General features: G+C 36.3%; 1 protein-coding gene across 3 annotated transcripts in view; it reads left to right on the top strand.

Annotated features, from left to right (window-relative positions):
- Nucleotides 1-2,069: 2,069 nt before the first annotated feature.
- The window catches only part of REPS1 (RALBP1 associated Eps domain containing 1), a 48,875-nt gene continuing 35,673 nt past the window's right edge, over nt 2,070-15,271 (top strand). For 2 of the 3 annotated variants that reach the window (XM_005420090.2, XM_005420089.3), the window contains exons 1-3: nt 2,072-2,192; nt 6,138-6,337; nt 15,001-15,154. In XM_005420090.2, the coding sequence (XP_005420147.1) occupies nt 2,072-2,192; nt 6,138-6,337; nt 15,001-15,154 (475 nt within the window). Of the gene's footprint in view, nt 2,193-6,137; nt 6,338-15,000; nt 15,155-15,271 lie in introns of all 3 variants that reach the window. The other variant, XM_014306656.2, reaches the window with a different exon arrangement.

The following is a 15,271-nucleotide window of genomic DNA, read 5'->3' as shown; positions in this document are numbered from 1 at the left end:
TGTTTTGTTGGGTTTTTTTTTGAAATCCTTAGCTTTTTGCTTTTCTTGATACTTATATCTGGTGTATTTATATATGTTTACTTTGAATCCATGCTTGCCTTTCCTTTCTCATACTTACCTGTCACAGTAGCTTAGTTATTAATTCAGTTTTTAACTGAAGTTTTTTTCTATCTGGCAGTACTGACAAGCTCCAACAAAAGGTAGTTTGTAGTTCAGCTGTGACTTTAAAATTGCACAAAGCCATTGCTGCCTAATGATTCCATAAGCTCAAAATGCCTCTATCATTGCTTCTTTTCATAAGACTCATGAGAGTCTGATTTACCCATCTGTTGGTGCTAGGCCACTGAATCCATAAGCTTTTCCTATTTTGCTTGTAGTCAAGTGTGTGGATGTTCCATCAGTCTTCCAGCATTCAGTGCTTTAAAAAAGAATTGCTTTTGCTGTCACACTGGTTTTGATTCCTAGCTGTCCCTTGAATCTCCACTCCTTTAGCTCCGCTAGTTATTTAAACTCAGGATAATTATTTCTGGCATTAGGTTGAGTAAAGGTTTAGATATCAATGGCTCAGTTTTTATTTGAATTGTCATCTGTCACTGACAGTTACACTGTGACTTCTTTCCTGGTGGAACTTTCTGTAGTCTAACTAACCTGTTGAAATTATTGTGTTGTATTCAACCGTATTGAATTCTTTTTTTGTTTAGTGGATTTTGGAAAATGCCCTGTGATCCCCTGACTTCTCTCCAGGCATCATGCTGCAGAAATACTACAGTGGGAAAATACACATAACAGAGGAGCTGTGGGACAGTGTGTGAAGTGTGATGCAGACACAAACAACTGATTTAATGCAGTATTTTTTGTCCAGCAGGATTTGAGCTGCATGTACAACCCTAAACTTGCTGATCCTCTTGTGACTTTTTTGGAACTAAGTGTTTGTCAACTTCCTGCACCTTCCTGTGATGGGTTTTACAGCAGCTAATTTTCATGAGGTTCCAGAATGCTGGTGCATGGCAAGGAGATAACCAAGTAGTTTTTTGTTGAGCTGCATCTGGCTCAGTTGTAGTTGGTAAACCCGTCTGATTCATTGGATAGAGTTACTGAAGTCCGTTTTCTGATCCGGTGGTGCTGAAGCACACAGGCTAACAGCTTTGTGCATTGAGTGGCTCAGTTATTGTTGTGTGAAACTTCGCTTCTTCAGCTGGAACTTGCCTGCAACTAGGGCTCCTCTGTACTCAGAACTGGTGAGGACAGAAGTTAATGCCCATGGATGTAAATTAGTGTGAGATTCTCTGCACTGTGATGGTCACAGGCGAAGTCTCATGGATTTCTGTGCCTGAAATGAGATTGAAAGAGAGAAACTAGTAGTATTATAAAACAATGATGGGTCTCTAGAGAAATATCAAGTCCATGGGATTAGATGGGATCCTTCTGAGCATATTGAGAGAGCTAGCTAATGTTCTTGCAAGCCACGTTTCTCTTTGAATAGTTGTGGAAATCAGGGTTGCATCTCAATGACTGGAGAAAGATGTTGCAGTCATCTTCAGGAATGTCAAGGAAGATTTGTTTGGGGAACTGCATGGTCAGCTGCAGTTTGGTCCCTGAGGAATTGTGGAGCCAGTCTGTTTAGAAGCCATTTCTAGGCATATGAAGGTGAAAACAGTAATTAGGATTACCAAGAGTACCTTGTCCACCAGATTGTCTGGAGCTGTGGTTGAGGAAAGAGAAGCAGTGATGCCGTCTACATTGACTTCAACAAGTGTTTCACTGTGGTATTCCAAGAGCATCTTTGTGTCTCATTTGGAGCGCTGCTGTCTAGATGAGACTACTCAGTAGATAAAAAGGCAGTCTGGATCATTTAGCTCTGAGTCTGATTTGGAGTGTGTCATGCTTAGTATCTTATCAGTGACCTGGCACAAGCTGGAATGCCCTTCAGTAAGATTGTAGGTTATCATTGTGGAGCAGGAGGCGCTCAGTATGTTGGAAAACATGGCATGCTGCTCTGAAATGTTTGAAATCTGTATAGCTGTTGTGTTTAAAATTTCGTTCCCTAAGTAACTGTGTTTCATTTCAGATTATGGAGCTCTGTGGTGCAACAAGACTTGGCTATTTTGGAAGAAGTCAATTTTACATTGCTTTGAAACTTGTTGCTGTGGCCCAATCTGGTCTCCCTCTAAGAGTGGAAAGCTTAAATACAGGTAAACCACAGGACTGGGGGAGGGGGGATTGAGCTGCTGAGTGCAATTATTGGTAGTTGTCTTACATACTCCTACAGAGTACCCTTGTAAATTAGTGGGATATGTCTTTATCTGTGTTGATAATTTTAAAATGTGGAGAAACTGAGAGAGTATTTCCTTACTGTGCAGTAAATACAAGTTGAAATACCTTACTCATTGAATAAGTATTGCATTCACCGTGGGATGAATGAGCAACTTGTACCTTGCTACGTAGGAGCAAGTTAATTCTATAGATTACTGATGTGAGAAATTGTGTGCCATGTCCTCTGAGTGAAGGACTGAGAGGAGTGATGTAAACTGGAGGGAGAAGAAGAATGCAGCATTTGCAGGCTTTTGTAGCTGCTGGGTTTCCAAAGCCTTGCTTGTGACAAACAGAAGGTTATGTTTTTGAACATTACATTTCTTTGCACTTGGTTTGACAGTTTTTTCCCTTCTAAGAGCCAATATGAAGATTAGTTTAAGATTTTTTCCTAGTGAAAAACATGACCTGTAAAAGATCTCTGAAGTCTATTGTCAGCCAAATCACCTGTTACCCTATTTTCAAAGGTCTTCAAAGATCAGCTGTGGTGTGGGTGGTGAAATAGGTGAAACAGGAGGAAGGCTTACTCTAGAAAGATAGTTTAGAGCTGCAGGAAGAGCTTTAATGTGAGGCTCTCCTGTAGCCTTCTGAATGCGATAAGTGGATCCATGTCCTTGTTGTTCTGTAAGATGAAAAGAGACTTAGGAGGATGAAGTAATGAGTTTTAAGGCACTATAGCCTGTGCATTATCGTACACAACTCACAAGCTAAAAATATCTTTGGAGCATGGTTTTGCCTTAGAGTGACTTTCCTAATAGATTTCATGTCTGTAGAATAATGCTGTGATTTTTATATGCTAGTAAATAAAAGGAGTCTTAGGAGGTTTTTATGTCTAAAGGATATAGATTAAACAGCAATTAAGGAGACTGTGAAAAACAATCTGATATGACTGAAGTATTTGACAAAGGTATAAAAAAGAAATGAATCACTGTGTATACTTTCACAGTTATGTTTATTCTAGGCTCATACAAACTGTTTATACTGATTTCATGGGGTATTGTAGCTTTTTGGAAAAGTGCATTGTTTTAGTCAACATTTTGCTTGTATTCAAGTCCCTTTCTGTTTATAAGCCACTGTGTGTTTATAAACACACTGTTTTCCTGATGTGTTCCCTAAACTAAAGCCTTAGCAAGTTGTAGCAGAATGCCCTAAAATCAGAAAGCTGGAAAAAGAACTTTCAACTATTAATACTGATAAAATTAGAACTTGATCAAACAATTGTGGAATTTCTCATAAAATGCCTGTTGGAGAAGGGAAAGACAAATCTATATGTAGACTTTTTTCAGGGATTTTATAATCTTGGTTTTATTTTAATGCAAGGTACCTTAACCAGATGGAGCTTTTCTGTTAAAAAAAAAAGAGAAATCACAAGAATTTTGAAAGAAAGAATTAAACGAAGGTACAGAGTTAATTTCAAAATATAAAATATGTTGCTAAAGAGTTAACAGCAATTGGAACTTCAATTTCATGTTGATCATTTTCTTGATTCATGACAATATTAGAAATACTTGTAATGATTTTTGAACTTCTAGGAATAATTTTCTGTAACTGGTTCCAAGGCTACAAAATACACCAAGTACAATAGAGAGAACATTTATTTTTACCCTAACTGTTTTTAGCTATGGTCTGTTGCCTTGGTTGCAGTGGTTCCAGTCCTATCTATGAATTTCCTGCTTCTAGAATGATTCAAGTGTTGTTGTAACAGCTAACTCAACAACTAAAATGCAGCAGGCTGATAAAATTATTCTGAGCTTTGCTAACTTAGTTCTGCACATTTCCATCTCCAAGATGTCTTGAAGATGAAGTGTTAGAGCCATCCCAAACTAAGCTGTATGCTCTTTGTCTCTTCAGACATTTAAAATTAGTGAAAGCTTATATTTTGGGACATTTGCTTTTTAACTCTCAATTTTATGCATGTTTTTCTTGCATGTTTTAGGGATTGATTTTCTTAATTTTCTTCATTCTTTTAACATGGGAATTTCCTTCACCTTTGTACTTTTTCCTTTTGTTTTTTTTGTGTGTCTTGCCAGTAGACAAGGAATTTGCTTTATCTGAATTGCTGACTGGAAACTCAGTCAAATTTTAAATACTAGGTCTAACATAAGTGTAGTCCAACTGATTAAGTACTCTTTTGATTACTCAGATGGGCAGTAGAGTAAGAGTACTGGCATTAGTTATTATGCTACAAGCCTTCAAAGCTGTTGTTCCTTTGTCCCAGAAGATTTTCCTTCCAGGAAGCTAAAAATTGACACATGAATAAGCAGTGTCTATTTCAAAGCAAAATTTATTTTTTAAGTATGAAACACAGGTTTTGGTGGAAAAAATATTAGGAAGTATGTGGGCATGAAGAGTACAGAGAACTCTTTAATATACTCAATATCAAGGCTTAGTTCCATTCATGACAGCTCTCCCATTTATAATTGAGGGATTTCTGAATGGTAACAAATATTGTAGTGTTGAAATGAGATTTTTCTGCTGTTACTGGAAAAAGTCAGAGAGGAGAGAGGTAAAAATAGCAGGTTAGTCACGTAGGAACTTAGTACAGCTAAACAAACCTATATTTATCTAGTCTTGCTTTTAAAGAAGACAGTAGAATATTTTGTGTTTCTTTTGAGTTCTCTATTATTTTGTGACTTGTGCTGGCACAGCCAATAGCACAGATTTCTCCTGTGTCAGTTGGATCATCTGCTGTCTGTATTTTCCTGGTTTTGCAGATTTTCACTTGTATGCAATGGCTTTTTTCACTTTTTGGCTGGCCATGGTTTGCTGTTTAGTTGTGTTACTTTCCTGCTGCAGCATGGGGTACAATGCACATGTAATAAACAGTATGCAATTTCAGCTTGTATTTTAATATAGTTGTAGTACCACTGACTCATTCTCAGTACCAGAAGTAATTTACGTCAGCAATCAGCAAGAGAAATTAAATTTGAGCCATGCTTGTAATTTTGTTTTGTGTTGGAGACATAATTTCCAAATAAACTGTACAGCAAATTCACAATTTATGTTTATTCAAAGTGGAACACTAAGAAGATTGCAGTTGGGAGAAAAATGGTAGAGATCTTGCAGTGGGAAATTGAAGGTTTATATAGTCTCATTTCTCTGTTGGGCTACTCTGAACCATGCTACATTAAGCTAATGGGCTTCCTAGCGTTTTGTAGAAACTTTGCATTTTAGTTGCTCATATCAACTGAGTGACATTGGAATATTTCCAGTTGTATTTCCAGTATTCCAAACGAGCTAATTTAGTTTTTGTTGTAGAAAAGTATGCATAGATGTGTTTAAGCAATAGTCACACTCTTGGTATGACTAGATTATGTTATCTTTTGTAAATATGAACGTGACATTAGCTCACCAAAAGATAATGCTGAATATGGTGCAGTATTTTAGCATTTGTTTTGCTGATGAAGCATTCTATATGAAGACCCTAGTTCTTGATATGTGTTAGAAATGGTAGAAAAATTTTGAAAATCATGCTTCAGTAATGAAATGTTGACAAATCTAACAAAAAAATGAGCTAAATCCAGGTTATCTGGTTGCTGCTGCATTTAATGCACAGTTGTGGTGCAAAGCTGTGATGGAGCAATATGAAGTAATCTTTGAAGTAAGTGTGCCAAAGTCAGAACTTGGGCAGCAGAATCCTGAAGTCTAATGCAGAATAGATATTTGCTTTTTCCAGCTGCCAAGTGTTGGCTTGACTATAGCAGCAGTCTCAGTGTGTAAGGAATTGAGTCACATGAGAAATTTTAACTTCAAAATAGGACAGTGTTTTTATTTTTAAACATCATATTTATGTATAGTGAATGTCCTGCTTTGTGTTTTTTTAACAGTAAAGGACCTCCCTCTTCCCAGATTTGTTGTGTCAAAGAATGAACAAGAGTCAAGACACACAGCCTTGTATTCCTCAGATGCTGATAACCCAGCTTCATATTCAGGTGTGATTCCTCCTCCTCCACCTGGCAGGATACAAGTCAAAAAAGGCTCTGTGAGCCATGATGCAGTTCAGCAGCGTACATCAACTGATCAACAGGTAAATTAACTTAAAAGATTAAATGGGATTCTTAATCACTATTTTGGTGTGTAGATGTCAATTTGATAAGGCTTCTAAGCTAGGTTACTTTTAATATAGTTTCTTTAAAATATTACATATATTATACACAAAGACCATATCTGCCTCTGAAATACTTGCATGTAAGGAGACATTTATTATGAGGTCTTAAAGTCTGTGTTTAAAATATTGGCAGAAATGGACAAAGAATTGAGACAGAAAAGAAATGCGGTGTGTAACTTAGGATGGCAAATATATAGTTGTAGTCATTATGGTATTAATAGCTTGTTTATTAAATCTTTCCCATCAGTTTCCTGGTCACTGGAATAGTGGTACTGAGTGCCGTGGAAGACTGAATTTCTAGTCCTTCAGCGTGCTTCAATACATGCAAATCTGAAATATTGTATTTAGAAAAAAATTCTCTAAATTTTCACAGTTGCTTTTCTCTGCCTCATGTTTTGTTGTTCAGCAGTTTAACTGTTAAGGAGAGACAATGAGAACCAGAAAAACAGACCAAAGTTTTCAAATAGCTTTTTCTTATGTTTTACTAATGAGAACACTGGTTATTTTTTGTTCACTGGTTCTTCCATCTTCAGGGGCAAGATGTCTGAATTAATGAAAACTATAGAGACTTACAACTCTGTGCCTTCTCGTAGACAATTCCTTGGGTTTACAGTCTTGATGCTCTTTGTCCATGGGGAAATCCTTCCTGATTTGTCTTTTCTACAAACAAGAGCCGAGTACAAATGCTAAATTTTGCTGGGTATATGTATTTAATGACCTTTTTCTTCCCCATGGTGTGCCTTTTTTCTGGGCTCATTTTGTAAAGAATTGGGGAACTTGCAAATGTCCCATAGTCTCTGCGGGAATCAAGGAATCACTCATAAACATTTATTAGTCTCTATGGAAATAGCCCAGACTGATCCAATATAAAGAAAAAGTAAATTACTAGAGGAAATCCATAGTCAGTGTTTGGCTGCCACTTCCTTTCTTTCAAAGAGAAGATGGGGAATATAATGAAAAAAGAGCTAGCAGTAGGTCTCAAGATAGCTTTTTGCTGTCAGGTTTTGGTTAGGTGTGTTTGAGAGAGCTACCGAGCACTTTGCACATTGCAGATTTCCTAAGTCTGATTGTGAGGTTTTGGTGGGATTGAAACTGTGTTTTATAGGCTTCCATCATGATGTTGAGTTTATTTAGTGAACAGTTGTAATTTGGTACAGGAATCTGTAGTGGCATAATGTTAAAATAACAAAAAGAAAAGTAAATCTGGTGTTTGAGGTCTTCAAGTTCAGAATAAAGAAGCCACATATTCCCAAAAGTGTTTGTGCATCCCAATTTAATTTCTCTGTTTTGTCTGATAAAAGCAACTTGGTATCTCTTTTTTACACAAGTCTGTCTGGGATCTTCAGAATAAAGAAACTCTGTATCTCAGCCCTTGGAGTAATCTGGCGCAGAAAGCAGGTTTGGAACACATGTAGCAGACAGCACAGCGTTGAGTCCAGCAGTTTTAAGTTTCACAGTCTAGAACATCAGGGAAGTATTGTCTAATTGTGCATCCTGTTGTAAAGCTGAACAATCTATGGCTAATGCTGCATTTCTGTACAATAAACCATTCAAGCACTCTTATTGTCCCAATCTAATACTTAGTGATTCAGATACCAGCTTAGAAATAAACTGAAAAAGGAGCTTGAGCCCAGGTTTCTCACTTAACCATAAAAATACTCTAATTGGTTTGTTTTATAAAAGATGGGTACTGCTTTTATCCATGTTTTCATGGAAATTGCTGATTTAGTTATCTTGACCTGGAGATACCATTCAGATTTATAAAATCTAGAAAGAGTTTCAGATTCTGAATTCTCATGCCACCTTTTTGACTGAAAAGTATTTGAAGAGATGAAGTCTGACAAGTAAATCACAATATGTCATCTTCCTAGGGATCACTCTTCTTTCTGGAGGAGTATGTCAGTTAAGCTTGGATATTTCACTCCTGGAGCTTATCATGTACTTGTTAGATTCTCCATTAGCAAATGTGAGGGTTTGTTTTTTCTTAAACTGTTTGTGGCTTTGAGAATGTGACCAGCACTTGAAAATACATTGATTTCTTAAAATGCTATGGCTGAAGTATTTTTTGTATGGCATCATAACGTATCTTAATATTCGTCTTTAAAAACTGGTTCATTTATATGCAGCTTTCTGTATTGGTGAGATTTGTCATGCATAGTATAATATCTCATAATCACGAATAATTTATGTAGAAGAACTTTACACAGTATGCTGTCTACTGAAATGTTCTAGGTAAAGCTATTTCTTTTTCAATGCATTATTTCAGCAGTTCCCTCAATGAACTTTACTTGGAGGCAGGGAATCAGGAAATAGCAGTTAGGTTGCGTTTCCAAAGAGTAGCTGTAAATGATTTTGTGGTAGTTTTTGTAATTTATAAATATAGCACTAGGCAGAAGTTTATATGTTTTTAATATTGTTAGAAAGTGACTGGAGTCATGCTCAGCTGTCATGGAAGCTGCAGAACTGATTATAGGAGTCTAGCTGAGTAATGAAAGACTCCATCACTCACTGGATAGCATGTTAACTGCACATTCTAGTGGAGATAAAACACTGAGTGAATTTTTTTTTTCCTTCTGAAAGAATTCCTATTCCTGTAAAATAGAGTCTAAGTAGATTTGAGCACTTCTGCTGACAATGTGACATCTATACAAGCACTTTGGTGACATAGGAAAATATTAGAGTACTGAAAACTTTCATAGAAGAGCAGCAGTGTTGAGATTAGGAAGAATTTTGTGTCTTCTGAAGGTAGCTTACAAGTGACGAAATTTTCTCAGTGTTGGAGATGTTTTGTGTTTTGCTGTTAAAGCCAAAAAACAAATACCTTTTCCAGGTTTTTTTAGTATGATCTGATGTTGATCAGGTGCTGCTTTAGGATACTTTTACCTCTTTTTCAGGAAAGGGGATATTTAGCTTCAATAGATACTGAGACTTTAACATTTGAAAAACACCTATGTGACAAACACAGGCTGAAACTTGCTATACTCCTGTGAAACCAAAGGGTAAAGCTGAAAGTGCTCCTCTGCCTATGGGTGCATTAAGCATATTATTGGCACTCCAGATCATATTGATTTAGTGCTGTCAGTGCAGCCTTAGGAGGAGAAGCTCAAATTTGGTACCTGTAGCAGACAGAATTTGATCCTTTCAATTCTTTCAACTGTATGAAAACTAGTGTGATTTTAAGGTTCTGCCAGTAGTTCTGGTAGTTTGTTTCTTGCACTTCTGTTTTGTTGATTGAACAGGTAATTTCAGATAAAATATACCTGGTTTACAAGCACAGAACTGGAAAAGATCTCATATGTCATTTTATTATTATAAGAAGTTTTTGAAAAGATCAGGGCTCTCTCTTGAAACTGCAAAGCCTTTTATTCCACACTGGCTTTGTTGGGAAAAACTATTCCAGGGCCTTAGTAGGAATAATCATGGGAGTATGGTGGGAATTCCCACTTAACTCAGCCTATTCATTTAACAACTTTGTCATTAGTATTTGCTGCAGGGCACTACCAGTATTTACTGGAAAACTATTGCATTCCACTTTAGCTCTGTTTTGCTTGACGAAACAATCCATAGTCTCAGTTTCATTTCATAAAGTCGTTACTAGTAATCCTTAATCCTTCTCTGCTTGTCATCCAATTTGAATTTGCATTTATTGAAAATATTTTGCTACATTTGTATTTCTTGTTCCAAGTGATATTTCACCAGTATTAATACTATTTGGTAGGATTCTTTCCTGTTTTTGCTTGATATGTCTCACCTCCTATACCTTGGCAGCTGTGAATAAAGCAGATCTGTCATACTTGACATACTGTAGGGGTCTGACCTGTGCATCCAGTCTTCTCTTTATGGCCTTTGGTAGTAACATTCATTATGCAAGAAAAACTGTATTTTGTATTTTAAAATTTGACAGCTGACTGTTCCCTATGTCCTGAAAGGGATCCATCTGTCTGCTGCCTTACATTTGTTGTTACAATTTGTAAGCATGCTATGTAGTGTGCATAATTGGTTACCTAAAGTATCAAATGAGGTTATTGTCCGAACCAGTCATTCAAGAGCATTATTAGAAACTTCCCTTCAATGTTGTAATTCCCATTCTAATACAATCCGGCTCTGCCCCTTCTGTAGCCAGTTCTTTTACACCTTAGATCCTTGTATTAATCTCCACATTGTTGGAACTATCCTGTATGACACCCTACTGAGGTAATGCTCAGCTTCAGGTTAAATGTAGTGCAGCTTCTTTGTTGAGGAAATCACAAAAACACCAGTATCGTTTCTCATGCTGTGATTGATCCCTTTTTCATTTGTCTCTGGTTTAATTATTATTTTCCTCAGTTGGCTGAACCACACATCCTGCCTTGAAAAATATATAGTGCTCAAGTGGAGATGTTCTCATTGAACCTTGGGCTGTTTTGTTGTTTGGTGTGAAGGCAGTTGATTAAAAAAACCTGGGTTCTACAGTGCAGTTGCCCTCTCTAAATAAATCTTTTCTCATGATGGATCTGGTGACTAACTCATAAGCAGGCTGAGTGGTGTCAGGACCCGGATCACAACACTTTTAAAACTATTCTTGAGATATCATGTCTGGCTTCATTGCCTCTGGAATTCTTGTAAGGCAGTTTTCTTCTGGCCTGATGTGTGCAACACGGGAAAAGGTTTATAATCTCATTTGTCTCATGTATGCTTATAATGCTCTTGTCAGGCTGAGATCCCTCTGGACGGTATTGTCCCTTTAGCACAATAATGTGCTGCCTTAAGCCAGTTTATTCGATATCTGTACTAAGGCTCTTCCTTTAGTCATATATTGTACCACCTTTTTTAATTAACATGCTATTTTTAGTAACTTCTTGTCAGTTCAAAAATATCCAAGTTACGAGTACTTCAGGTCTCAGTTTTGTAATTCCAGTCTGACAAAAATGCTTTTTTACTATGTTTTTAAACGTGATTTTTTTTTCTTAATTAAGATGCGCAGCTTAACTTTTGCCTGGTAGCTATAACATTTTTTTAATTAGTTATCGACAAAGATGTCCTCATTAGTTTGATTTAACATGAAAATGTTAACTATTTATGTCAACATGCTTTTATTAAGATATTTTCTGGAATCATTTAAAGAGATAAAATAAGTGGCTTAACATAGTAAAATACAAAATGTTGTAATTGCTCTGATTTTTATTGAGATATGTTGAGAGGGAAAATGAAAGGTAGTAGTTTAAATGTAATTGCATGGAAAATACTAAAAAAATTATTAAAGTAAGGTTTTAATAGTAATAGTAGCTGATCTAATAAATATCTACTACACTGTGCAGACACAGTAAAATTTTCAAAGTTCCCAAAGAGATCAGGCGGGTAACTTCAAATGACTGAGCTACCAGTAAGCTAAATAATGCAAACTGTTCTTAGATGCTACAGTTTGGGAGAGAAGATAAGTTAGGTTCTGTATCCTAATTATCTTTTAAAAATCTGATTCTGGATTTTTCAAGCTTTGAAGATTAATTTCTTATATTAGTAGCTCAGACAGGTGAAAGCAAAGAACCCTACTTGCTCTGTTGCAACAAACGCTTTCATAAACTCTCAAAAACACTCTCACTTTATGCAAATGTGCATTGCAGCTGAGGGTAAAGTTGGTTCTGATAAAACTACTCTGACTCTTTAGTAGACGTGTGAAGCTCAAGACAAAACTGAAGTAGAAACTGTACAATAAACTATGTTTTCTACATAAAACCGATAACTTTTTATCCAGTGTAAAGGCAGATACATAGTTAATAACCTATATACAAGGGGTAAATGAACCTGTATATAATTGCTGTTTCAGTAAATCTCTACTCATTGTGTTTCCCATGGCTGCTTTAGAATGGGGGTCAGTATTTCTTCTGTCCTGCTTCCTCCCCAGCCTTTTTTGGCTTTCATCTTCCTTCTTTACACTTGCATCAAGCTATCAGCATTTTGGCCAAGACATTTGCTATATACACACATATTTGCGTGTGTATATATAAATATGTTTTAAAAAAACACCTAAGGGTTTTAGCTCTCTTAAGATTCTAGTTAGCTGGGTGAATCTATGCCATGAGTGGTATTTGTGAGTGACTAGGATTGTGCAGGGGAAGGATGGTGCCAGAGCAATGCTGTCTAAATTGAGTTTAAACTGGTTTGGGAATGTGTGACTTATAATGACAGTACAGCTGTCCACCTTCCAGAAGTTTGTCATCAAAGCTGGTGATGTGCTCTTGCTGTTTAATTATTTTTGGAGTCAGTAAGCTCCAAATCAATTATGGGAAGTCTGTAAATGTTCAGAATTCTGATATAATGTTGTTTTGCCTGCTGAGGACAAAGTTAATTATTTCCCATGTTTGTGCTTCTGATGATCCAATTACTGTCACTACATGCTTTACAGAATCACACAAACCACATGTATAGTAAAGATTTAGAATAATTGAAATTACAATTTATTTACAATTCTTTCCTGTGCCAGCAGCATAAGACCAGCTGTTAGGCAGAGGCTTACTGAAGAGTCACAGTTCCCAGCCTAGGGCAGGGCTGCTTCATGACGACTGTGTGTCAAGTTTTAATGTTCACATGCAGTTACTAGAAGTAACTCTAGTGAGCTGTTTCCTCTAGGTAGACTATCAAACATTTGTTGCCTCAGGTTTTCTTCTGTGTCTTTCTGGACCATCTAATTTGTAAGAGTACTGGGTTAAATGAATAACGTCTGTGTCCGAGCGTAGCTTTCTCTACATTTACTCCATGATGTTTTGTCTGAAAAATTCAAACATCCCTCAAATCTTGTTTGATGAAAGATGGCGTGTATAAAAGCTAATTAAAGAGGGAGCTTTTCATTGATTTAAGTGATGCAGTGTCAAGGTTTTCCTATCACCTGTTGCACAATGCTAAGCACAGTAGCCATTCAACCTCAGTTCCATTTTCAAACCTGCAAGTGGCACTCCGAAAACCCTGACTCCTTCCCCTCTTGTCTCCATGTACCAGTGAGGATAAGAACATCATGCCATTGAAAATAAATCTGTTAACTAAATGCAATAAAGAGAAATCTTCAGGCACATTTCACAAAGGCATGTACCTGCAACAAAAAAAAGTATATTGAGTTGATGGAGGTACTGTGGAGGAGCAGTAACACAGACTGTGCAGTCAGCTGATGCCTCAGTTAAAAGCTGAACTGAATTAGTATCGCTCCCAGTCATTTTGTAAAACTCTTTGCCAGTATGTATGAGCATGATTTAAATACTTGTAATAGAAAGTTTGAAATCTTGTGGCCTAGAAACATAGTGGAGGAAATCTGACTTGATGGTCAGAACTTCCAGAAAATACCTCATCTGCAGAATCAACCAAGGTGGCTTCGCTTCACAAGGAGTAGGAAAATCAGAGGGCAAAAAAAAGGCAGAAGTTTACATCAACATATTAAATTAAATTAACAGTCATTGTGGCTCTAAAACTTTTTTGTTAGGATGCATATACTTTTAGAATATACCTTGCTTTCTAACTTTTAAAATAACTTTCAGACTTTCATAGGTGTAATATTTTTGAAAAAGCTTAATGGTCTTTGAATATTAGGCAGAGTAAATCAGTTTGGGTAATTTTGGAGAAGCCTACATTCAGTCTGTCTGTTGGTACTTGATAATATGCTAACACCTGTTTAGATAGAGTACCAAACTTTGTGTACTACTGACACAGATTTTGAGGTTTTTGGCTTTGTTATTACTTTTCAGGATATTTGGAGTTCAAGATTTGCTTTTTTCCTTGTTTTTACTAATACAGTTCAGTTCAAATTGGGAGAACTGGCAAACAAGAATTTCAAAATATAATGATATAGGGAAGAAATTACTTTCTACTACATGAATACTTGGTACAATATAATTTTTTTTCCTTTATATTTTATTTGAAATGAGGTAAAGTGGTAATCTGAATGTCTTATGAGAATTGATTCCATGTAGAAATTGCACATGTGATTCTCTTTTTTGCCACGTGTTCAAGAAGAGTATGGTATAGAATGGGATTAAAGAGAAGTGTGAGCCTTAGCATTATGGCAACATTGCCTTGTACAGCAGAAAAGTATATCTTAGCTGGCACCATTCTTTTTAAAAAATTGATTTTGTGTTTTTGCATATTAAAAAAATCAAATGTCCTACTTGGTGATTTTTTTCTCATCAGTCCTTAATTCTGGTTTGTTTTAAATGAAAGTAAATAACTGTGAATCATTTGATTAGCATTTGATATGATAATAAATTGCACAGTAAGTATTTCTTTTGAGACCTGGTTTCAAATGTAACTTTTATCAGAAATGAAAGTGAATCCTATAATCTAGTTTCCTCTGTATCTAAGCCATTTAACTCAGCATTGCTGTTGTTTAAAGAATGCCAAGTTAAAAATATATTAGATTACATTGTTTGATGTAAATGTGTTCAGTCCTAGTTATACTGTACCTGACTTCTCCTGCTCCCTCATTTTAATAAGTACTAAAATTTTCACTGTCTGAGAGTTTAACTGCAGTGATGGTTGTTTCTAGAAATAATGGTTTTAGATAGACTTTTATGTATTTACTTAGGTAGTAAAAATCTTAAAAGATTCTTTTGTTTTATTAGGAGTCCACATCTCCGGTTGTTTCACCACAGCAATCCCCACCAACCTCTCCACATACCTGGAGGAAGCACAACCGCCATCCCAGCGGAGGGAATAATGAGCGACCCCTTGCTGCACCTGGGCCTTTTTGGGCTCCATTTAGTGAAGTACAACCAGGTATAAATGTTTTGTTATGCTTCAGTGGTAACCCAACGGGCTGGAATTGTTAAATAAGTATAATAAATGAGCTTAGGACAGTTTATCTTAATGTTTTCCAGTCCTGGAAATTTTCTT

The sequence above is a fragment of the Geospiza fortis genome, unplaced genomic scaffold (genome assembly GCF_000277835.1).
Source record: "Geospiza fortis unplaced genomic scaffold, GeoFor_1.0 scaffold162, whole genome shotgun sequence".
In the NCBI taxonomy this organism is placed as follows: domain Eukaryota; kingdom Metazoa; phylum Chordata; class Aves; order Passeriformes; family Thraupidae; genus Geospiza; species Geospiza fortis.
Note: the sequence above shows the minus strand (reverse complement) of the source record. Positions and strands in the feature narration are given on the sequence as shown.